Genomic DNA, 23114 nt, shown 5'->3' on the forward strand with positions numbered 1-23114 from the left:
GTAAACTGTCATACTTCCATTAAAGCCAATGGAGCTACATTGGTTTACACTGCTTGAAGGTCTGGTCCTGTCTTCTCCCGTTGAAGTTAATGGTAAAACTCCCACTTACTTACTTCAGAGGGCATGGTGTCAGGCCCAAAATTATATGGAGATTCTAAAAATTTTATGGTTCACTTGTAAACAGGTTTTTTTATCTTGTCTTTGTAGTTTCTTATTACTACAGGGGAAAACCTAGATTACCTTGATGGTGTGCACACAGTGTTTGGAGAAGTAACAGAAGGCATGGATGTATTAAAGAAAATTAACGAGACCTTCGTTGACAAGGAATTTGTTCCTTATCAGGACATCAGGTATGACTAGGTTTAACTTCCTAGCTTAGAGGTGACAAAGTGCTAGAGGCTAACACATTAGCCAGCCCTCAGATCACTCAGGTACAAATTAGTTTCTGTAGAGAAGGCTGACTGGGGAGTATGTGGCTAATTAGCTGATCAATCTCAAGACTGATGAACCAGTTAGGCACCATCTGAGGGCTGTTAAAGGAAAGAAGGGGCATAAGATTGGGTTAGCTGAACCCTGTCTGTTCTGGGATTCTAAGGGAGGGAGATCTCTGTTCCCCTCTGGCGCTGCAGGAAGGGGCAAGAAACCACTGTAATACTTAGCTGCACAGGACTGTATTGGGGTTGGTGGCGGGAATATAAATAAATAACATGGAAGTGCTACTCGCTGGAGAATCTGAGAGGTTTCTGGGTATCAGAAGGCGGGAATGGAACCTGTCCCCTTACAGAGGGTGTATTGTAATTTTTGTAAAAACTGGTTCCTTGATCTTTCTGTAAATAGAGTTAATATGGTAATGTCAGGACACTTGTGAAAGTATCTAGTATGCTTCTTCGTTCCATCGTTACTGGTAAAATATTGTGTAACTGTGTTATGGGGACTTACTAAATGTCTTCAGAGGAAGATGCATTGACTAGATCATGCTGTCTTATCAGCTGAAAGAGAAGTTGTAGGCCCCGACCTGTAAGCTCAGAAGGACCCTGCATCTGCACATAGCACCATTGTGAGTTTGCAGGGTTGGGCCCATAGATGGGATGGATGTTGTTGTCCAGACCATCCAAAATAATGTTTATAATGTTGTTTATCTGTGTATGTGGTGTTGTAGGTGTGTTGGTTCCAGGATATGAGAGAGACTAGGTGGGTGAGGTAATTTCTTTTATTGGACCAACTTCTACTGGTGAGAAACAAGCTTACACACAGATCTTCAGGCCTGGAAAATGTACTCAGAGTGTCAAAGCTAAGTACAAGGTGGAACAGATTTTGTAGCAGAAGTAGGTAGCACATATTTCAAGGGACTATTTAAGGTGAAGTGGCCTGCTAACACCTCTCTAATCATAGAGGGAAAATGAGAGGAAGAAAAAGCTGGAGGAGGAGGTTAGTGGGTTATAGATTATTGTAATAAAGTCATGAACAAACACTGAACAAATACTGAAACTGGATTTATGGTTTAAGTGTCTAGCAAAGGTATAAATTTATGCTCCCAGGCTTGTCTTTTGAAAGTGTTACACAGGTTTTCTTTGAGGATGAGAACTGAGGTCAGATAGAGAGTGATCTCATTGTGAAAAATGTTCTCACACAACTGATAGGGTGTTTTTTGTCTTTTGTAATTTTTCTGAGAGAGTTCTTTGGGAATATAGTGATTGTCTGGTTTCACCCACAATTGTTGGGGCATTTAGTGTGCTGGATGAGGTACACCACATGTTGACAGGCATGTGTAGGACCCTTGGATCTTGAAAGGTGTATTGTGTGGGGTGTTGATAATTATTGTAGTTCAGATATATCTACAGATTTATGTATCTGCCGATCTAGCAGGATCTGGTGTTGCTTTTAGTTGATGTATCTTGGTCTGTGGAGAGCTTGTTTCTGATGATGCGGTTGGAGTGGGGTGGTTTGAAGGACAGAAGAGCGGGGCAGTTCAGGAAAGATTTACTTCAGAATATGGTCCCCACAGTGTATAGGTTGTAATTGTTTGATACCCCTGCCTCCCATATAAGTTCTAATGTGGGTCGTAAGTGACAATTAGAGGTGTGCGGACAGAGGAAGCTTTATTTCCATATTGAAGCGGGTTCTCTTGAGGGATTTGGGTGACTTATTCCATGATGGGATCTACTACTCTGGTAGAATATTCTTGCTTGTTGAACATGGTCTTAAGCGTGTTACGGTGACTTTCTCCTTGGAGCATATTCTGTGGTATCTGAGTGTCTGGCTGTAGATAACAGATTTCTTGGCATGTTTGGGTTGTTTACTGGATCTGTGAAAGTGGTTGTGGTGATCTGTAGGTTTCTTGTATATTAATCTATGTCCCACTTTTGAACAGTTCAGCTGTATATTTGCTTTGATTCCATGTAGCCAAAAATAACTGTAGGATGCACTAAGTGGGGAGTTAAGAGGGCAAGAGAGGTTGAAATAAGGACTTTACTCACAAATTAACTGTTGGTCTGGGAATAAACACATACATTAGAAAATCAACAATTAGTTATTAATAAAACACTCAGTTTTATTCCTTGTATCCTAGCAGCCTGTGTGCACATCTGAACTGGCTTTATTAATTGTTATATATTAGTACATAGAATTTAGTACGTAGGTATACAGAGTATTTATTTGTGTAGCCCTGTAATAGTATATAATATCTACTAATATCCCTAAAATTGATCCCATGTTCATCAACTAAAGTAAGAGCTAGTTTTAAACAAATGCTGACTCTTGGACTTGACTTTACGTTTCCCATTAGGATAAATCATACAGTGATATTAGATGATCCATTTGATGACCCTTCTGGTTTGATAATACCTGACTGCTCCCCAGAGCCCACCAAGGAACAACTAGATGTAAGTACTGCTAATAGCTTCTTGGGAAGATGTTGGAAATGAATAAATGTGCCAACTAGATGAGTTTCCTCTATGTCCCACATTCAGCACAGTGTGTAAGTAGTCCATTGAAGTCAAAGAGACTACTTGTGCTTAAAGTTGACGTGCAATTTAGTGCTTTGCAAAATAAGAGCTGCCAATATACAATTACGCATTTCTTGAATGGAGTAAGATTTCTGAAGATATAAAAAGATATATTGGAATTGGAAAATGTTCAGAAAAAGGCAACAAAAATGATTAGGGGTATGGAACTGCTTCCATATGAGGAGAGATTAATAAGACTGGTACTTTTCAGCTTGGAAAAGAGATAGCTAAGGGAGGATATGATAGAGGTCTATAAAATCGTAACTGGTGTGGAGAAATAATAATAAGGAAGGGTTATTTACTCCTCATAATGCAAAAACTGGAGGTCACCAAATGAAATTAATAGGCAGCGTGTTTAAAACCAGGGCTTTGGAGCGGAGTCCGGAGCACTGGAGCTGCAGGTTTTTGCCTGGAGTTGGAGCGGAGCTAGAGCACAGCTCCAAAGCCCTGATTAAAATAAATGAAAGGAAGTATTTCTTCACACAACACACGATCAATCTTTGGAACTCCTTGCCAGAGTAGGATGTTTTGAAGGCCAAGAGTGTAACAGGGTTAAAAAAAGAACTAAATAAGTTCATGGAGGATAGGTCCATCAAGGACTGATGAGCAGGGATGGTGTCCCTACCTCTGTTGGATCACGTGATGATCACCTGTTTTGTTCATTCCTTATAGGGCACCTGGCATTCACCGCTGTTGGAACACAGCATACTAGGCTAGATGGACCTTCACAGCACAGTTGTACTTGAAGTGACCTCTATGCTTACAAAGCAAATAACTGTTTAAGTTTTGAAGAAGAGAACAAACAAAGATCAGCAGGGTGTTTGCAGGTGTGACTGTGTATTGTGGGATAGGATGAAAAGACTTATTTTATAATTCACGCTACAAAGAGAGAAGCTGTAATGTTATTTTAATAGTAATGAATCTGTTGTCTGAAATGCCCGGCTCTGTCCGTTTTTTTTTATTCATTCTTCTGGAAGAATCCAAAAAATCACTGCTAACTTCTTACTTTTACAGTATAAAAAAGTTTATCCTTTTTTTCCCTTTTTTCAATAAGAAATATTATCGGCACTTCCACACAAAAGAAAATGATTGTTAAGCTGGAAAGTATGACTTCACTATCCACAGTTCACATACAAGCAGACACGCTGGTTTGTTTTGTCTGTATTCTAGGCAGAAGGGATTTGCAGAACAATTAAGCTTATAATTATGTTTTTTCTTACCTTGCAGTTATTGTAGCTGCTGAAAGGAAATATCTTTTTTTTGTTTGGGAACAATGTTTCAAACAATAAATTGACTAGAGAAGTTACATGATTTAAAAAAAAAAAAAAGTTTTAACAGATAGCATAGTGATGAGTTTGGTATAGGAACTTAATTAGAATAGAGGGTATATCAAGATTAGTCTAATATATCCACGTCTGAACACTGCATAAGGAGCTTGATAGCCCAGTGTATGTTAGACAAATACTTGAAAGTTTTATAATCAGACACTTGCAGAGGGAAAAACAGGGATGCACCAGTTAGCTGTAGTGAAATGTTTTGAACTGAGAGAACTTTTTGGAGGATATTATTTTAAAATGGCCAATATTTTGTTGTAGGAATGTTTGTTTGGAATACTTGACAAAATACAATAGTATAAAATATACAGTTCCTGTAATTGTACTCTGTTAAATTGAAGCCTTGCTGGATGAGGCAGAAATCTCTAATACTACTTGTGTACTCATTTCAATAAAGAAATATTAAAAAAAAAAAAATAGGGATGTACTCCCCTAAATAAAAACAAGCTGCCAGGTATATTGGGGATAGGTTTGGGATAATAGAGGTGAAAGACTCCATATCCTGTAATTGAATTTAGCCCAGGCTGACTGTGATTGAAACTCATTACCATGTGTAGGCTACTTGGTTGTCTGTCTGACTAGACTGAATGATCTTAGCCAAATTCTTCAGGGATATAATTCTTAGTTTCACAACACACAGAATCCCAGACTGAGGTAGGGTTTAGTATTAAGAAAAATAAAGGCCTACCCATGGGTCAGTATTTAAAATGCTGTTTTTTGATTTGTTTTTTCAATTTCTCATAGAGTGGCAGAATAAGAGCAGATGAAGAAATTGATGACTTCAAAGGAAAGTCTGTTGATGAAGTGGAAGAAATTCAGGCAGAGAAAGAAGCAAAAACTCAGGCCATTCTTTTGGAAATGGTAAACATTAGGTTTTTTTGTCATCCTGTCAGATGTAATTTCTTTGTGTATACATGCTCTACATTATGTCTGGATGAGTGAGTGCTTAAGACAAATGCTTGTCTTGAGTTGCATGTCAGAAGTGTTGGCTTGGTGGATTAGGGTGCATGGTATCAGGCTGTTGGTAGAACTAAAAGAGTGAATGTGGACACTTGGTCTTCATCCATTTGTAGGAGGTGACTTCCTGGGAAGACCAGTACCATCTCTGTTCCGAACCCAGGACTAGAATTGGTTTGATAGGGGGTTTGGAAGTGCTTGCTAGAAATGCTTGTTAAATTATAAAAAGCTGGTCAGTCCTGTATAGAACTGTTATCCCCGCTGTGTGTTTCTGGCTTTAGTACTGGAAGTTTGTATGCATTGGGTGGCTAAGTTACCATGAAATAATTTCTCCCCAAATTCACATATTGGCATTGGGAATACACAGCAATATAGTGGTTGGTTCTCATTCACAGAATTACAGCAGAACAGCTGCCTGCTGTTACATAATAAGGAAGAACCCACTAATAGTTAATTTTTTTCCCCCTGCTCTCTTCCCTTGGGAGGTTTATGACTTAATGGTACTATATGGTTGTAGTGTCTGGAGTCCTGGTGGGGTTGAGGTGAGCTGAAATTTAATATGGTTGGTGCCAGACTTTAGAGGAGGTTCAATTCGCCTTCTTCAGGAATATTAATACATTGAGGAAAAGATCCAGTTCAGTTCTTCTTTTTAAAATGGCAGCAGCGAGTCTTTTGATTGAATGAACGTACGTGACAAATCATTATGCATTTTTTTGTTTGCCAACTTTGTATTATTCATCCACCCAAATTTGACTAATAGCTCTAATAGTACTCTTGCATAGAATCTTTCATTTAAAGAATGTAAAAAAAAAAGCTTATTACAAACAAATTTAAGCCTCAGCATTCCTGCAAAAGAGAAAAGTATTATCCTCATTTTACTGATGGAGAAACTAAAGCAAAGAATATTAATCTTGCAATCATTGGCAGTAGAACACTGCAGATTTCTAGTCACCTGTTTTAACCACTAACCATACTTTTTGGGGAAAATAATGTTCTCCATTTTGAGTCTTGTGAGTGACTAAAGGCATTTCCCCAGATTTCCACTGACTGAGTCGTGAGGAAAAGAATATTTGTCGTCCCCTCCCCTCTTTTCCCAGCAGAACATGCTCAGTGCCATGATTGTATAGAACAAATTGAAAAGCCTTCCCTTTTCTGTGTGCTGTAGGTGGGAGATTTACCAGATGCAGATATCAAACCACCAGAAAATGTGCTGTTTGTTTGTAAACTGAATCCTGTGACCACAGATGAAGACCTGGAGATAATATTTTCACGATTTGGGCCCATTAAAAGGTAACTTCCACATAATAGTTAGTTATTTAAAAAAAAAAAAAAAACACCAAAAAGAGAACCAAGTTCCGTTTAAGCAGTCTCCCTAAGCCTCACTGCTCTGTGCGTGCACGCGCATGCGTGCGCACGCACGCTCTCTCTCTCTCTCTCTCTTTGGAGACCCGCTTTGACCGCCCTTATATCTGGGTATAGTACTGGGACAACTGCTGACAAGGTGGCGTGTTCCAGAGAAATACTGATAGCCTGTTACATGGCTTTCTTAAACAATCCTCAGCATTCATTATAATCCCAAAAGTTCAACTAACGAATTTTTGTCGTAGCTTAGTAAAATGCAAAAAGAAATCAGAGCATTAATGATGTAAAATAGAATCGGATTCAGTAAGCTTTTATTTTACTAATTTTAGGACTAATTCTAAAACCTGCACTAATCACACACATGAGTAATTGTTGCTCACCTGAGTAGTCCTATTTAAATCCGCTTCACCTGTTTGAAGTCATTGTGAGTAAAGGTTACTTATGTGAGTTACGGTTGCAGGATCAAGCCCCAAAGGCGGCATAACACAGGTTAGAATTTATAACCTGATCAAGTGATAGTCGTCAGACATTTTCAGACCAGAGACATTCTTTAATTTGATGCTATTTTTTCAGCTGTGAAGTAATTCGAGACTGGAAGACAGGTGAATCTCTTTGTTATGCTTTCATTGAATTTGAAAAGGTATGTTCTTGTGGAGATACATAAATGTTGCTTATAAAAACAATGTAATAATATGCTTGGGTTATCTCTCTCCTCACAAACACAGCTCTATGCTGGATGGAATGAGAATGGGGGAATATGTTCAAGTGTGTTGGTTAATATTCTCATCTATCCACTGCAACCTTCAAACGATGTAGTCCTCAGTTCAGGAAAACGTTTAAGCATATACTTAAGTTCATCCCTTTTTAGCAAACTGTTTAAGTATGTACTTCAGTCCCTTTTGAAGTCAATAATTGGAATATGATCAGACTGTAAGTTCTCATGATATAAAATTTATAGTTTTTGTTTTATTGATTGGCTGTTATCTCTCTGTATTCTGTGAGAAAGTTTCTGAGTGAAGTTCAAGAGTATGCCAAAAAACTTATCATTAGCCTGCCAGGGAGTTTGTTTTTTTAATAAAGCTATTGTCTGTTGTAACTGTTTCTAAATGTATAATTCCAAACATAATGCACATAAATAACTAGTCTGTTTTGGAATAGATTTATCTAATCTCAAAGATGAAATGCTTGCATTAAGGCAAATTGTAAAATTATTATACTTACATTTAAAAATGTTAAAAGTGTGACAAGTGTTGTGATTTAATTCATTTTACTCAATTTTGGCATATTCATTAGGAATCTCTATGCCAAGAGCAATTCATTTTGGATTTGTGTATGATTTGTTAATTAATTTTTATTTAAATCTTTTGGAAACACTGCAAAAGGAGGAAGATTGTGAGAAAGCCTACTTCAAAATGGATAATGTGCTGATAGATGACCGGAGAATACATGTGGATTTTAGCCAATCTGTTGCCAAGATTAAATGGAGAGGAAAAGGTAGTTTTATTTGTCATCCTTTGATCCTGTACCAACTTCAAACCTTAAATTAGTAAATATTGTATAGGACAAGCATCTCTGTTGCAAGGTTAATCAACTCCTTTTCAGTGATATAATGGCCACAACTTTGCATGAGCAAAGGCTACTAAATCTAGTGGGTCTACCTGTTTCCTGCATATTAGAGGACAAGGGATTTACTGGTAGCTGTCATGTTGTCAAATGTATTTTTTGCCGGTAAAAGTCAACTATTGGTATTGTTTTATATTAATTTCAAGCTTTAAAGGGATAATTTTGGATATTTATTAACATAAAACTGCAGTAATCAGGATATTCTTCCTTTTGGGTTGTAATCCATCAGTTCATGAAGGATTATATTTACAGGACAAACTGAATACAGTAACTCCTCACTTAGTCGCCCTGTTTAACGCTGTTTCGTTGCTACGTTGCTAATCAATTAGGGAACATGCTCATTTAAAGTTGTGCAGTGCTTCATTCTTATGTTGTTTGGCTGCCTGGTTTCTCTACAGCTGGCAGCCTCCCTAGGCCGCCGCCCCCCCCCCCCCACAGCAGACCCCGCAGATCAGCACCTTCCCCCTCCTCTCCCCCCCCCCCGCCCACGACAATCAGCTGGCTTGCGGTGTTTCGAGGGGAGGAGCGACGACTCAACTTGCAGGGTCCCCCTGCCTCCCCTACAGCTCACTTCTTCGGATGCATAGAATGGAACACACAGACAATCCTGTCTGTGTGTTCCATTCTATGCAAAAACTCATGCTGAAATAAATTTGTTAGTCTCTAAGGTGCCACAAGTACTCCTGTTCTTTTAGGCATTTAATACTTATGTTGCAGTATTAGCCTTCACCATAAGGTGGCAGCACATAACTGACAGTACTGTTAACTAGTTTTCAAAACTTCGAAACAGAAATATGGAAAATAAAATCCAGTATGCCCCTTTAAAATGTTAGCCCATGAAAAATGCGTCTTTCAGTTTTTTTACTAAAAAGTGTATAATTTTGTAGTGAGATTTGCTCCCTTCCTCTAAGATTTAGCACAGAACAAAATTTCATTGTTTTGATTTTGAAAATAGGGGGCAGTAACAGAAATGCCAACAGAGCCTTAAGCAGAGAGATGCAGGACCAGCTTCAAGCACAAACAGAACAATTGCCACTTGGTGCCTTGTGACCCTATCCAAGCTCTGCATCCAATAGGTGGGAAGAAACCATTACCTAGCTTGGTCTTTTCAGGCAGAATGACTAGAGACGGAAGGAAAACCATGGCCTGATCCTCCCTCTTTTGCTCTGGGTCATGCACGCTGTAAGACCATTCCTGGAGTTTGTTAGTGGGCACTTCTGTAAATGTGGTTACAGTAATGATGGAGGTAACTGATGGCAATTGTATCTTGAAGTGTGCTGTACTGCTATGTCTTGTTTGATTTTTAAGATGGAAATGAAAGCCCAGTTGATTTTTTTTGTATGAACAGGTGGGAAGTATACCAAGGATGACTTCAAAGAGTATGAAAAGGAACACGATAAACATTCCAAATTAACTTTGAAGGAGAAAGTAAAGCCAAATCAAGAGTATCCTTAACAGTTGAACAATCTGTGTGACATATTGGCCTATAATGTAGTGGACTTGCAACTAGACTTTGTGAAAATAGCTTCTGATTCTCTAAGCTTTTGTTGGGCAGATGTTTAACTGCTGCTTAACATAACCATGTGGCATCAGTTTTGGAATTACAGATTTGTTTTTTAATTTGCTATTTGTTTGAACAAGGTATAACACACTGTCAAATCAGAATATGTTTATTTTACACCCACTTTGCATGGTTGTAAATAACTACCCTACTGCAAAGCAATGGATAGGCAGGGTATTTGGTTTCCAGAGCAGATTTCAATCAGCCTTACTCTTACCGACCTTTTAATTTTTCGTTGTACATGATTTTTGTTTTGCACAAAATACTGGCTGTCTCAATGTTATACCCATGGTAAAGCTTGGGTTTGCTGCTTTTGTGAGCTTTTATATTCTGAATTGACCAATGATTGGTACCAAATCTGCCCTTAATCAACTGATGTAGCGCAAAGTATGACCTTGTGCTGGATGAGGAGATAGAGGAGGCTAGAGCAAGTCACCTACACTCGGGTAAAAAACACAAGAAGAAAAAGCACCGCCACTCTGACGATGAAGAGGATAAGACGACCAAAAAATCCAAGGTACTGAACTGCCATCTTTTCACTGACTGTTTAATCCTGTGCCACTTTATGGGCGTGTCTCCTCATAACTGCTAAAAAGAACAGGGTTCGACTGGGGATCTTGCATGCGAACAGTCTAAATGAATGAAGGGCTTGTTGCAGTGTAGAAGGTGGCTGGCCAAGATATTCTAAAGCTAAAGCTAGGTGTATCTAATTGACCTTCTGCAGAAGTGTCCTGAAAAGGGAGCATGGACTTCACAAACGTAGGAGTTTCAACACTGGGTCTGTTTTTTCACATTTCCAATAACAGATGAGCGAAACTTAATCATATTTCATGAGTGCAAGGTATTTTTCATGTACTTCCTGGAATTGTGCACATGAGCTTCCTTTAACGTGCAGTCAGAAAACAGCCTCTTGATGGTTTTACTCATCTTTCAGCTGACTCGGAAGTATAAATGTGAAATCTGTGTTCATATTGTGTAGATTAGTAATACTGGAGAATTTTGACTTTGTTGACACTGAAAAGGATCAGTTGCTGACAATGATTGTCAGTAGTGGGCCCCCTCCCTTCACCTATCTGTTTTTATTCTTGGGGTAATATTGATCTTCATTTAATGTCGTCCAAATAGAATTGATTAAGTTGGTCGTTATATCGTTCTGTTTTAACACCATGTATGAAAGAACACAGGTGATTGGAAATTGCTTTAAAAAGCTCCATTGCCTGGCATGTGGCAGATTTCATATGCCTTGGTGGTATTAACCATTGAACTCATAGTGCAGACAGGGCACAGGCATTTCTACCATCATGTCATCTAATCACATGGTAGTAAAAACACCTGCACTTGTCTACACTACTGTTTCCACTGTTGGTGGTAGCCGTATCATAGAATATCAGGGTTGGAAGGGACCTCAGGAGGTCATCTAGTCCAACCCCCATACAGTTCCACTGATATTTATGAATTTTCCCAGCTGCTTTTATTTAGGTAAAAGGCATTTTGTGTTCTGTTCTGTCCACTGAGGTATACCATAGCTAAAAACTAGCTTGTCGTGAGCCATTCACTTCACTGAGAGGCAACCTATCATCATAGTACAATGCTGCATTCATATTGATGTGGTATTTAGAATTGCTGACCTATATGTAAGGTGCAATTATATTGGCCATAAATAGACTATGAGAAGTGATAGTAAATGTATCCTATTTCCAGTTCATATCTATGGCATATTGGCTAAGCTGTTTGGAGACTGTAGTTTGAGATGATAAATCAGCACAGTGTGACCAATTTAAAAAAATATATAGTTCCTCTTTTGAAACAAAGTAAAGAGATGTCTAGGGAATCCATCCTGCAATGGAGAGACATGCAGATATGTTCTGTGGAGTTCAAATAGCTCTGCTTTTCTACCACTTTTTCCCATTTGTTCCTTTTTTTTCTTACAAAATTCAGAATTGACCCCTAAGAATCGTCCTACATTAAGGTCTCACTTCATTACAGAATTATGTATGAAAAAAAATCTACTTTAAAAGAACATTACATTTGCAAAGTCAAGCACTCAAAAGTTAGGACATGCCAGAAATAAGGTTTCCTGTGTAAACTTAATTCAGCCTCCTTGTGCATGTGCACTGTGAAAGTCTTAATTACATGATCACATACTATTCTTCCCAGAGGACCCTACCTCATTCAATAAACAGGTAGTTATTGAATATTTCTTTTCATCCCCTACAGCCAGTGTATGGTCCCAGACTTATTTGCGGCACACCATCCAAACCCTGCACTGAGTACAAAATTATTAATTTCTGTTGGGTGCTCCTGTGGTGTTCATCACTACTATATCTGTGTCCAGCACGTGCAGCCTTAATTCTGGCGTTTCCTAACTCTTGAGTGCTTGACTTTTCAACCTTAATGTTCGTTTAACAAAGTGGCTTTTTAATGTAATTTCATAATTTAAAAGTTTAGCCTGAAGTAGACACCCAGTAAGGAAATTTTTGAAACTGAATGGTTAAAGTTTTAATTAACTGAAAACAAGGTCTTATAATAGTAAGCAACCTTAACTCTGGGTGGCACTATCAGCTCCACCTATAATGAAGAGGAGTATTTTTGTGCTCTGAGTAGTTTCCATGATGCTAAGATGTTTTTCTGCTCTCTGGTGGTGGTCTTTTTTTCTTTTTCCTTCAGTGTGTTTTGACTCATCCTTTTTTCATACTCTTGTTTTCTGACTCTTCAGTCTACTTCAGGTTTAAAAAATATTTTTGACTCTTCTATTGTGTATCTTGATTCCAGAGGGTGGGGATGTAAGGGTATTGTGGTTTTCTTTCAGTAAGTAGCAGGATGTGGGTCTTGAGCAGGTGGGTTCACTGGCAGAGAAGGGATCTGAATAGGAGCTGGCAGGGTGCTCTCAATAATACTTGTACTTTTGCTTGGGGCCTATATTTTCATTTATGACTTCCTTCCCTTTCCAATTTTCTCTGCTGCCAGTGTAGATTTCCTTGATATATATATATATATATATATTTTTTTTTTTCTCCTTATCAGAGTCTGTGGGAGGAGTGTAGTGTTTGTCCAGGGGACTTTTGTTGAATTTATTTAAGACCTTACCGAGTTTTCCATGTGTTATAATTTCTCATGGTTTATGAGCATAGTGAGCCAGTGTTGATTTTTATCGCTGATGGCAAGTGTTTGATTAGTGAGTCAACTACTCTTTCTGTTGGACTTTGTTCTGTTATATAGCTGTAATAGTTTAATAAAAATATTGACAGTTAAGTTTGATCTTAAATTGCAGGCAATCTCATTTGTTTTCTGTTCTGTTGGTATAAATGCCTGTTTGATCTCTGTGTGGTCAGATGAGTTTGCCTATTGGCGGCAAATTTTTGTTGTTTCTTTGGTGGTGATATCGCACATGATAAATAGCAATTTGCATGATCCTTCAGTTGCTTTACCTGTCCTTTGCCAAGTAATGCCCCTAAGGCTAGGCTTCTTCTAAGGGTATGTCTACACTACAAAATTACTCCAATTTTACAAAGTTGATTTTTGGGAACAGATTGTATAAAGTAGAGTGCATGCATCCACACTAAGCACATTAATTTGTCGGTGTGCGTCCATAATACTGTGGCAAGTGTTGACATTCTGAGTGGTGCACTGTGGTAGCTATCGCACAGTTCCGCAGTCCCCACTGCCCATTGGAATTCTGGGTTGAGCTCCCAATGCTTGATGGGGCCAAAAATTTGTCACAGGTGGTTATGGATAAAATGTTGTCAGTCAACCCTCCCTCCGTGAAAGCAATGGCAGACAATCATTTCGCGTCCTTTTCCCTGGATTGCCCGAGCAGATGCCATAACACGGCAAGCATGGAGCCCATTCAGCTCACCGCAGCAGTTAGGAGCATTGTAATCACCTTGCGCATTATTATGCAGTTTATGCAGAACCAGAAGCTGAAAAACCAGGCGAGGAGGTGATGGCAGCGCAGTAACTAGTGATGAGGACATGGACAGAGACATCTTTCAAAGTGCGGGCCCCGGCAATGTGGGCATCATGGTGTTAATGGGGCAGGTTCATGCCGTGTAACACTGATTCTGGGCCCAGGAAACAAGCACAGACGTGGGATCGCATAGTGTTTCAGCAGTGGCTCTGAAACTTTTGCATGCGTAAGTGCACTTTCATGGAACTCTGTGACTTGCTTCCCCCTGCCCTGAACCGCAAGAATACCAAGATGAGAGCAGCACTCACAGTTAAGGAGCGAGTGGCGATAGCCCTCTGGAAGCTTGCAACGCCAGACAGCTACTGGTCAGTCAGGAATCAATTTGGAGTAGGCAAATCTACTGTGGGGGCTGCTGTCATGCAAGTAGCCAACACAATCACTGAGCTGCTGCTATCAAAGATAGTGACTCTTTAGTAGTGCAGGTCATAGCAGATGACTTTGCTACAATGGGATTCCCTAACTGTGGTGGCGCGATAGACAGAACCCATATCCCTATCTTGGCACCGGACCATCAAGGCAGCTGGTACATAAACCGCAAGGGGTAGTTTTCAGTGGTGCTGCACGTTTCACCAATATCAATGTGGGATGACCGGGAAAGGTTCATGACGCTTGCATCTTCAGGAACTCTGGTCTGTTTAAACAGCTGCAGGAAGGGATTTACTTCCCAGGCCAGAAAATAACTGTTGGGGATATTGAAATGCCTGTAGTTATCCTTGGGGACCCAGCCTACCCCTTAATGCCCTGGCTCATGAAGCCGTACACAAGCACCCTGGACAGTAGTAAGGAGCTGTCCAACTATAGGCTGAGCAAGTGCAGAATGGTGGTAGAGTGTGCATTTGGACGTTTGAAGGGTTGCTGGCACAGTTTACTGACTCTCTCAGACCTCAGCAAAACCAATATTCCCATTGTTATTGTTACTTGCTGTGTGCTCCACAATCTCTATGAGACGTTTATGGTGAGGTGGGAGGTTGAGGCAAATTGCCTGGCCGCTGATTACACGCAGCCAGACACCAGGGCGATTAGAAGAGCACATCAGGAAGCACTGCACATCAGAGAAGCTTTGAAAACCAGGGTCATGACTGGCCAGGCTACAGTGTGACAGTTCTGTTTGTTTATCCTTGATGAAAACCCACCCCCTTGGTTGACTCTAATTCCCTGTAAGCCAACCGCATCTTATATTGAGTGCCTCCGGCTTTGGTGTTAGAGATCAAACATGCCGGGCAACAGAATTTGGCTTGCAGGCGGCCATGGTAAGCCATAGTCTTTCGGATTCTGCAACCTTCATAACAGCAGCACCTTCCTTTCTCATACCTAGCAACGCCCTTTGAGTTGTCCATTTAGGGCTGCGGTTTTCATGTTAACGTGCAGGAGCAGAAACCAAACTAACCCCCCCACACACAATCGTTTTCTGTGGGATGACTGCTTTAACCCTCCCCCCACGGCACCACGCTAGATCCCTGCTAGCCAAACGCGAACAGCTCAGCACCGATGTCTGTCTCCCCTCTGCCCGCTTGGCTAACTGCAGGGAGGATTTCTCTTCAGCCACAGGCAAACAGCCCAGTAGGAACGGCTACCTATGAATGTCTCCTTAATTAAATTCCCGTATTTCAACCAGATTACTATGAATGATATCACTCTCCTGAGGATAACACAGAGAGAGAAAGAACAGATGTTTGAATGCCAGCAAACACCGGGACCATACGCTGCCAGGCTTTGTCATGCAATGGTACCAGATTACTTGCTACTGGCATGGTATGGTCAAGTGTCCTACCATGGAGGCTGCTCTCCCTGCAAAGGCTTTTGGAGTACCTCCAGGAGAGCTTCATGGAGATGTCCCTGGAGGATTTCCGCTCCATCCCAAGACACGTTAACAGACTTTTCCAGTAGCTGTACTGGCCACGAATGCATCCCAAGTCCTCAGGGAAAATTAATCATTAAAAAACACTTTCTTTTAAACCACATTTTATATTTACAAAAGTACACTCACCAGAGGTCCCTTCTCCAGCTTCATGGTCCAGGATACCGCCTTGGGAGGCTTGGTAGGCTATTTCTGGATCTACCAGAATAGAAATGCTGCGTGTCTTATTGGAAAGCTGGGAATCTCCTGGATGGGAATAAACTTTTAGCCCTGATGGTTTTGGGAGGTCAGATCTTAAACTTTGATCTGTCATCCAGGACTAAATGTTACTTGTGTAGGGCTTCAGGCCACTGTAACTTTGGGAAAAGATGGAGGGAAATTCAACAGATGGGGGGATTGGGAGGAGAAGGAAACACTTTGCTTGTTGCCAATTCAAATACCCAAATAATAATAATAAAGAAAAAAGTGGAAGTTAAGAGCTACTCAGATTCTGTTTGTAGTAATTCCCATAGATCTGGATTAGTGCACAGAGGGTGGGGAAAGTACAATATCACTGTACTTGATGGCTGTCACTTACGTGTGTACCTGTCTATATAAATATGTATTTATCTCTTTGACCACAATGCCCAGTTGGCTTCTTCCTAGGCACCTTGAAACTACCACATTCAGTCTGAATTTAGTCTCAAAATTCAGTAAATAGGATGTTCTCTTTAGCCTTCTTCATTTTTATTATCATTGGACCCAAAAATAAGAAAAATGTAGAGCAGAAAGAAATGATAAACATTTAACCACCAGTCAGACTACTTTACTGAGTAGCAGTGATAGAATAGCAGAAATCATTGGATCCATAGACTAGGATTAAATGTAGCAGAACAAGAATTTACAGAATTATATATATTTTTTCTAACTAGCCTGTTGGGCTGACTCCTCATAGGAATGATAAGTGGTGTTGTGAGGCAAGCTTTTCCTTTCCTGGAAACGTAAGAACGATAGCTTCACCCTAGTTAAGCAATTTCTAAAATGCCACAATAACTAGCATCAAACTGAAGAATCTTAAAGCAGCTGATGGAATGTTATAACTTGAATGAATTTTTTCAAAATTCTGGGCCCTATAATCAGAGCCTTAAACAGCTGACTTTCAAGTACAGGGAATAAGCAAGTATCTGATAAATTCTTGTTTAACTGTGCCAATTTCTGTACAGTATGAGTGTAAATATCCCTCTACTTCGACATTTAGAGTGACTGGTATATGGTGGCATAGAGATAATCTAAATGACCTAATGGGCCTTTTTCTTCTCTTAATTTCTGATATTCTATTACTATGCTAACTTCTCTTATAGCTGATAGGGCAGGTATAGCCAGTTTCTTAAATATCATGAATTATAAAATTATCAGGAAAAGAAAAGTATAACCGCATCCATACTGCATTTTCATTATACAGCCAATTTAACTTCATCTCTTCTGGGATTAACATTTTCCTTCGCACTTAAAATTAATTCAACAATTTACAGTTCCCTTTGCTCTAAGGATAGGTAAATACAAGTTTGATTCTAACTCAGATGTATGTTGACTGCACATTTTAACTTAGTAAATTTCCAACTTGCTGTTTCTTAGCTGTTTCTCCTTGAGAAGTTAAACAGGGTCATAAACATAACCCCATCACTCATGACAGTGATGTGCAATGCAGAAAACCCTAAGGTAGTAAAATTTAATTAACATACTTGACTGTAGAAGAAGACGACTTATGGCTCTCACAGTATCTTGCGTGAGATTTACTGTTCTCAGTCAACTAAACAAACATTACAGAAAATACTACAAAATTATGCCTCAAAGCAACCATATATATTATTCTAAGGTTAAAAACTTAGATAAAGTGGAGTTAAGCTTGTAAATATCTATTAATTACATAAAGGAACAGAGAGATCCAGTAGAGATGCATAGAAGTTTTCTCAGGCCATGGCTACACTGGAGAGTTGCAGCGCTGGTGAGGGGATTACAGCGCTGCAACTCAGGATGTGGCCACACTTGCAAAGCACGGCCAGCGCTGCAACTCCCTGGTTGCAGCGCTGGCTGTACACCCCGTCGTGCCTCGGGTGTAGCGATTCCAGCGCTGGTCATCCAGCGCTGGTCAGCAAGTGTGGACCCCACCAGCGCTTTTATTGACCTCCAGGGTATAAGGAGGTAGCCCAGCATACCTTTTAAGCCTCTCTGGTAATCCTGCACACTCCACTGCCCTGGGCTCAGCTGACCCCACCTTTAAATGCCCCGGGAATTTTAAAAATCCCCTTCCTGTTTGCTCAGCCAGGTGTGGAGTGCAATCAATCATTCAGTCAATCAGCGACCATGCCTCCACGCCCCAGACAAGCCCCAGCATGGAACAATTCCGAGCTGCAGGACCTCATCAGTGTTTGGGGTGAGGAAGCTGTGCAAGCACAGCTGCGCTCCAGCCGGAGAAATTATGATACCTATGGGCAGATATCACAGTCCTTGCTGAGAAGGGGCCATGAATGGGACGCGTTGCAGTGCAGGGTAAAAATTTAAGGAGCTGCGCAGTGCTTACTGCAAAGCCCGTGAGGGAAATCGCCACGCAGGAGCTGCCCCCACGACCTGCCGTTTTTACAAGGAGCTGGATGCCATACTTGGGTGTGACCCCACTGCCAATCCTAGGAGCACGATGGAGAGTTCAGAGCAGGGAGAAGTGGGGGAGGGTGTAGAGGAAGCCGAGAGTGAGGCTACTGGGGTGGAGGGAGACACCCTGGAGTCCCAGGAGGCATGCAGCCAGGAGCTCTTCGCAAGCCAGGAGGAGGCTAGCCAGTCGCAGCAGCGGGAAGTTGCTGGTGAAGAAGAAGCAGAGGAGCGTGCTCGGGGTAAGCAGATTTGATGATTTGGGAGAGGATGGTTTGGGTTATGGCTGCCTGCATGCATGCCTAAACGTGGAATAGCCCATTGATTTGCTCTATCATGTCTCTGTAATTGGCCTCAGTAATCTCTTGAAAAGTTGCAGCCAGAGCGTGGGCAATGTGCTTTTGCAAGTTTTATAGGGAGAGCCACCGTAATCCTTGTCCCGGTCAGGCTAACTCGTCCGATCCACTGTGCAGCGAGGGGTGGGGGGACCATGGCTGCACACAGGCAAGCTGCATAGGGGCCAGGGCGGAATCCACATTGCTGTAGAAGACCCTCCCTCTCTTCCCAGGTAACACGCAGCAGTGATATATCTGGCAGTAGGAAACCCTGTTGAGAATTTAGGGATACTTCAGTGCAGGACGCCAGGTTTGCGGGGCCCCCCCCCCCCGCCAGCAGGTCGCGAGCACCGCGTTGCGTTCCGACCCCCCCCTACCCCCACCAGCAGGTCGCCAGCACCGCTGTGCGTTCCAAACCCCCACTGCCAGCAGATCGCCAGCACCGCGGTGCGTTCCGGTCTCCCCCCCACCCCCTTGCCAGCAGGTCGCCAGCACCACGGTGCGTTCCGGTCTCCCCCACCCCTGCCAGCAGGTCGCCAGCTTCATTTTCCCTACTGTCCCCTGTGCAGGCCACCAGCTACCTCCTCTACCCAGTGCAGATAAACCCCAGTGAGCCATCAGTCAGTTCCCCCTCCCAGGTGAAGTCGGGGCAGAAACACTCACCCCATTGCTCGCCATGCCTTCGCTTCCCTGGCCTCTCTGTGTTATGTTAGGTATGTGGGAATGATGCTACAAAAAGTCTACAAACTCCTTCACTGTGTGATAATAAACAATGTAGCCTCTGTGTATTACATGTTTCTATCTATGTTTTTTTTAGTGACCTTGACTAATGCAGCCGGATCACCGGCCTCACATCGGTTGCAGAACTTGAGAAAAAGCCGCGAAAATCAAAAGAAGAATTGATTAAAGCAGTTATGAAGCACTACAACAGAGAAAGTAGGAAGACGCAGGAATGGAGAGAGAAAATGTATGAGTGGAGGCAAACACAAAGCAGGAGAAAGGAATTGACTACCAAAAAAACCTCAAAGCAGATGATAAGCCTCCTGGCTCACCAAACTGACTCTTTCGAGTCTCTCGTAGCCATGCAGGCAGATCTGTACCGTGGTAACCCACAACTCTCCTAAAGCTCTCTTTCTTGTTCCCCAGTATTTGCACAAAACACCTTTCTCCAGCAGCCAGTTTCTTATTACCCCCAGCTGCCCCCAACACCTGTACGATCACCTACCAGCCCTGATAACTACAATCCTTACCCTGTGCACTCCACCCCCATTACTCTGCAGCATAGTAATCCTGAAGTGCAGCAGACATTGAACAGCAATCCAAACAGGACATATTCAAACCTCTGAATGTACAGTCCACCACCCTAACGCCCCTGGCCTTTTATGTACTGTACTTTGAATAAAGGATTTTATGGCTTTTACAATACGTTTTATTATTGCAGAAAGTGGTAAATACTGTACCCCAAGGTAGAAAGGAGCACAGCAAAGGCACCAAACATTACTGTTGGCTCTCAGCATCAAATTGCTCCCTTAAGGCGTCCCAAATCCTTGAAGCCCTTTCCTGGGCCTCTCTAGGAGCCCTGCTCTCTGGCTGTGCAAATTCAGCCTCTAGGCGTCGAACCTCGGAGGTCCATTCCTCACTGAATCTTTCACCCTTCCCTTCACAAATATTATGGAGGGTACAGCACGCGGATATAACAGCGGAGATGCTGCTTTCCCCCAAATCTATCTTCCCATGAAGACACCTCCAGCGGGCTTTCAAACGGCCAAAAGCACACTCCACAGTCATTCTGCACCGGCTCAGCCTGTAGTTGAACCGGTCCTTGCTCCTGTCAAGCTTCCCTCTATACGGTTTCATGAGCCAAGGCATTAAGGGGTAAGCGGGGTCTCCAAGGATCACAGTGGGCATTTCGACGTCCCCTACTGTGATCTTGCGGTCTGGGAAAAAAGTCCTGGCCCTCAGCTTCCTGAACACGGTACTGTTCCGAAAGATGCGTGCATCGTGCACCTTTCCAGGCCATCCTGAGTAAATGTCAGTGAAACGCCCACGGTGATCCACAAGCGCTTGCAGAACCACGGAGAAATACCCCTTGCGATTAATGTCCTCTGATGCCAGGTGGGGTGGTGACAGAATAGGAATATGCGTCCCATCTATTGCCCCTCCACAGTTAGGGAAACCCATTTGTCCAAAGCCATCCACAATGTCCTGCACGTTCCCCAGAGTCACAGTTCTTCTTAGCAGGGTGCGATTAATGGCTGTGCAAACTTGCATCAGCACCATTCCAACGGTGGACTTTCCCACTCCAAACTGGTTCGCCACCGATCGGTAGCTGTCTGGAGTTGCCAGCTTCCAGATTGCAATAGCCACCCGCTTCTCCACTGGCAGGGCAGCTCTCAATCTCGTGTCCCTGCGCCGCAGGGTAGGGGCGAGCTCAGCACACAGTCCCATGAAAGTGGCTTTTCTCATCCGAAAGTTCTGCAGCCACTGATCATCCCAGGCTTGCAGGACGATGTGATCCCACCACTCAGTGCTGGTTTCCCGAGCCCAAAGGCGGCGTTCCACGGTGCTGAGCACGTCTGTTACTGCCACAAGCAATTGAGTGTCTTGAGTGTCAGGCGTTTCAATATCATCGTCTGACTCCTCACTGTCACTTTGCAGCTGAAGGAATAGCTCCACTGCCATGCGTGATGTGCTGGCAACATTCATCAGCAAGGTCCTCAGCAGCTTGGGCTCCATTTGTAACAGAAATCTCAGAAATCGCGCTGCAGACTCACAATGCTGCCAAACTGCTTGGAATGTGTAGCAAAGCACCACGGGGCGTTGGAACAGGAAGCGGAAAGACCCGCACACTTCCTTCCCCTTCCCACAAGCCACAGCGCCAAAATGGGACGAGGTGCTCTGTGGGATAGCTGCCCACAATGCACCACTCCCAACAGCGCTGCAAGTGCTGCAAATGTGGCCACACTGCAGCGCTGGTAGCTGTCAGTGTGGCCACACTGCAGCGCTGGCCCTACACAGCTGTACGAACACAGCTGTAACTACCAGCGCTGCAGAACTGTAAGTGTAGCCATGGCCTCAGAAAACACAAATGTTAGCCTTTGTAGTCAAAGATAAGGTTACATTTAAGGGCGGGGGAGGGGGGGAAGTATGGAAAAGGATAGCTAAGATCAACAAAAGCTTGTGGCACAACAGTAGAATGTGAGTCTAGGTCTGAAGGCTGTGTGTTTGAATTGGATCAGGGTCATTATTACCTCCCCTTTAAGGTGCCATGGCTAGCTCAGTCAATAGAGTGATAACTCTTAATTTTAAGGTAATTAGTTTGAACTCCATGTTGAGAATGTACCTCGGACTCTCTGCGGAAAGGTTTATTTAAATTCTACATCTTGTATTATACAGGAGGTCACAGACGAGATGATGTAAAGGTCCTTTCTGCCCTTAATCTATGCAACAAGAAACCTTTGTCTCCTCCTACTCTGCATACCCAATTCCAAGCTGCTTATGAAGCAGACTTTTTGATGAAGGAAACTTTAATCGGGATCTAAGAAGTTTGCCATCTCTGGATTGTATTTAAGATGACTTTATTCACCTGAACAGATGATCACTGAATAATGAAGGGTCGTGCTATGTGATTACGATTGTTGCAGGAGGAAGGCATCTGATTATTTTTCCTGAACTTTGTCTTCTGGTTTTATACTACTTTCTACCACTGTAGTATCTGAGAGCCTTTCGTGTAAAATTGATAGCACTGTTTAAGTCCTTACTTGCTTTCATGGAGTCTCGGGTGCTTCTCCCCTTTCAGGTTAAAAATTCTGCTTGGGGGTGGGTTTTTGGGTTTTATTTGATTTAAATATTATTAATTTACATTTTTGGTGTTGTGAAAATCTCAGTCACGCTGTCAGTGTAGTGTAGGGGGCAACTTGCCGTGCTATCTTGCTTCTTTTTTTAATTCTCATGACATGTGATCCTACGTGGATCATTGGCTCATGTACCTATTGCTCCATCACATGCACTATAAAATTTTGTTTCCCAGGGTTGCGTTCTGTTGGCTAAACCTGCAGTCCCATGCCTCAGGAAGTACACACCCATCTTCTGCCACAAATAAGGCTGGGGTCCTACAGACAGCCTCCTTCACTACACATCCCTGATTCATCCCCAGCACGGATCCATTCTGTGCACTGAATAAAGCAGGGATCCTGTTGAGGGGAAAAGTAGTATGTGATCCTGTCACTAAAGACCGGGTCATAAAGCATATGGGCAAGGTTGCTGAATTAAGGTGGCAACCTTAATTCTGTCATTTCCTAACTTTTGCTTGATTTTGCAGTCTTCAGAATGTTCTAGGAAACTACACACACACAACTACACCCAGAGTTAATATTATGTGGACCAGTCACTGAAGAGGAAATGGGAGAGACATTGGCAGTGAATTTCACAGCTGTTTGATAACAGCAGAGACTGTAGAGACTCAGAACTACTGAGTTCAATTCCAG

The 23114-nt window shown here is 42.2% G+C and overlaps 2 protein-coding genes across 2 annotated transcripts in view; one reads left to right on the forward strand and one right to left on the reverse strand.

Annotated features, from left to right (window-relative positions):
- Positions 1–23114, reverse strand: part of GINM1 (glycosylated integral membrane protein 1) — a 103192-nt gene that overhangs the window by 39187 nt on the left and 40891 nt on the right. The window lies entirely within an intron of this gene.
- PPIL4 (peptidylprolyl isomerase like 4) overlaps positions 1–23114 on the forward strand; it is a 31390-nt gene that overhangs the window by 4250 nt on the left and 4026 nt on the right. Inside the window, exons 5-12 of the mRNA XM_050949734.1 lie at positions 208–350; positions 2786–2882; positions 5084–5200; positions 6462–6586; positions 7232–7298; positions 8041–8152; positions 9630–9726; positions 10224–10359. Of these exons, the coding sequence (XP_050805691.1) occupies positions 208–350; positions 2786–2882; positions 5084–5200; positions 6462–6586; positions 7232–7298; positions 8041–8152; positions 9630–9726; positions 10224–10359 (894 nt within the window). The remainder of the gene's footprint in view (positions 1–207; positions 351–2785; positions 2883–5083; positions 5201–6461; positions 6587–7231; positions 7299–8040; positions 8153–9629; positions 9727–10223; positions 10360–23114) is intronic.

The sequence above is a fragment of the Gopherus flavomarginatus genome, chromosome 4 (assembly GCF_025201925.1).
Source record: "Gopherus flavomarginatus isolate rGopFla2 chromosome 4, rGopFla2.mat.asm, whole genome shotgun sequence".
NCBI classification, from domain to species: domain Eukaryota; kingdom Metazoa; phylum Chordata; order Testudines; family Testudinidae; genus Gopherus; species Gopherus flavomarginatus.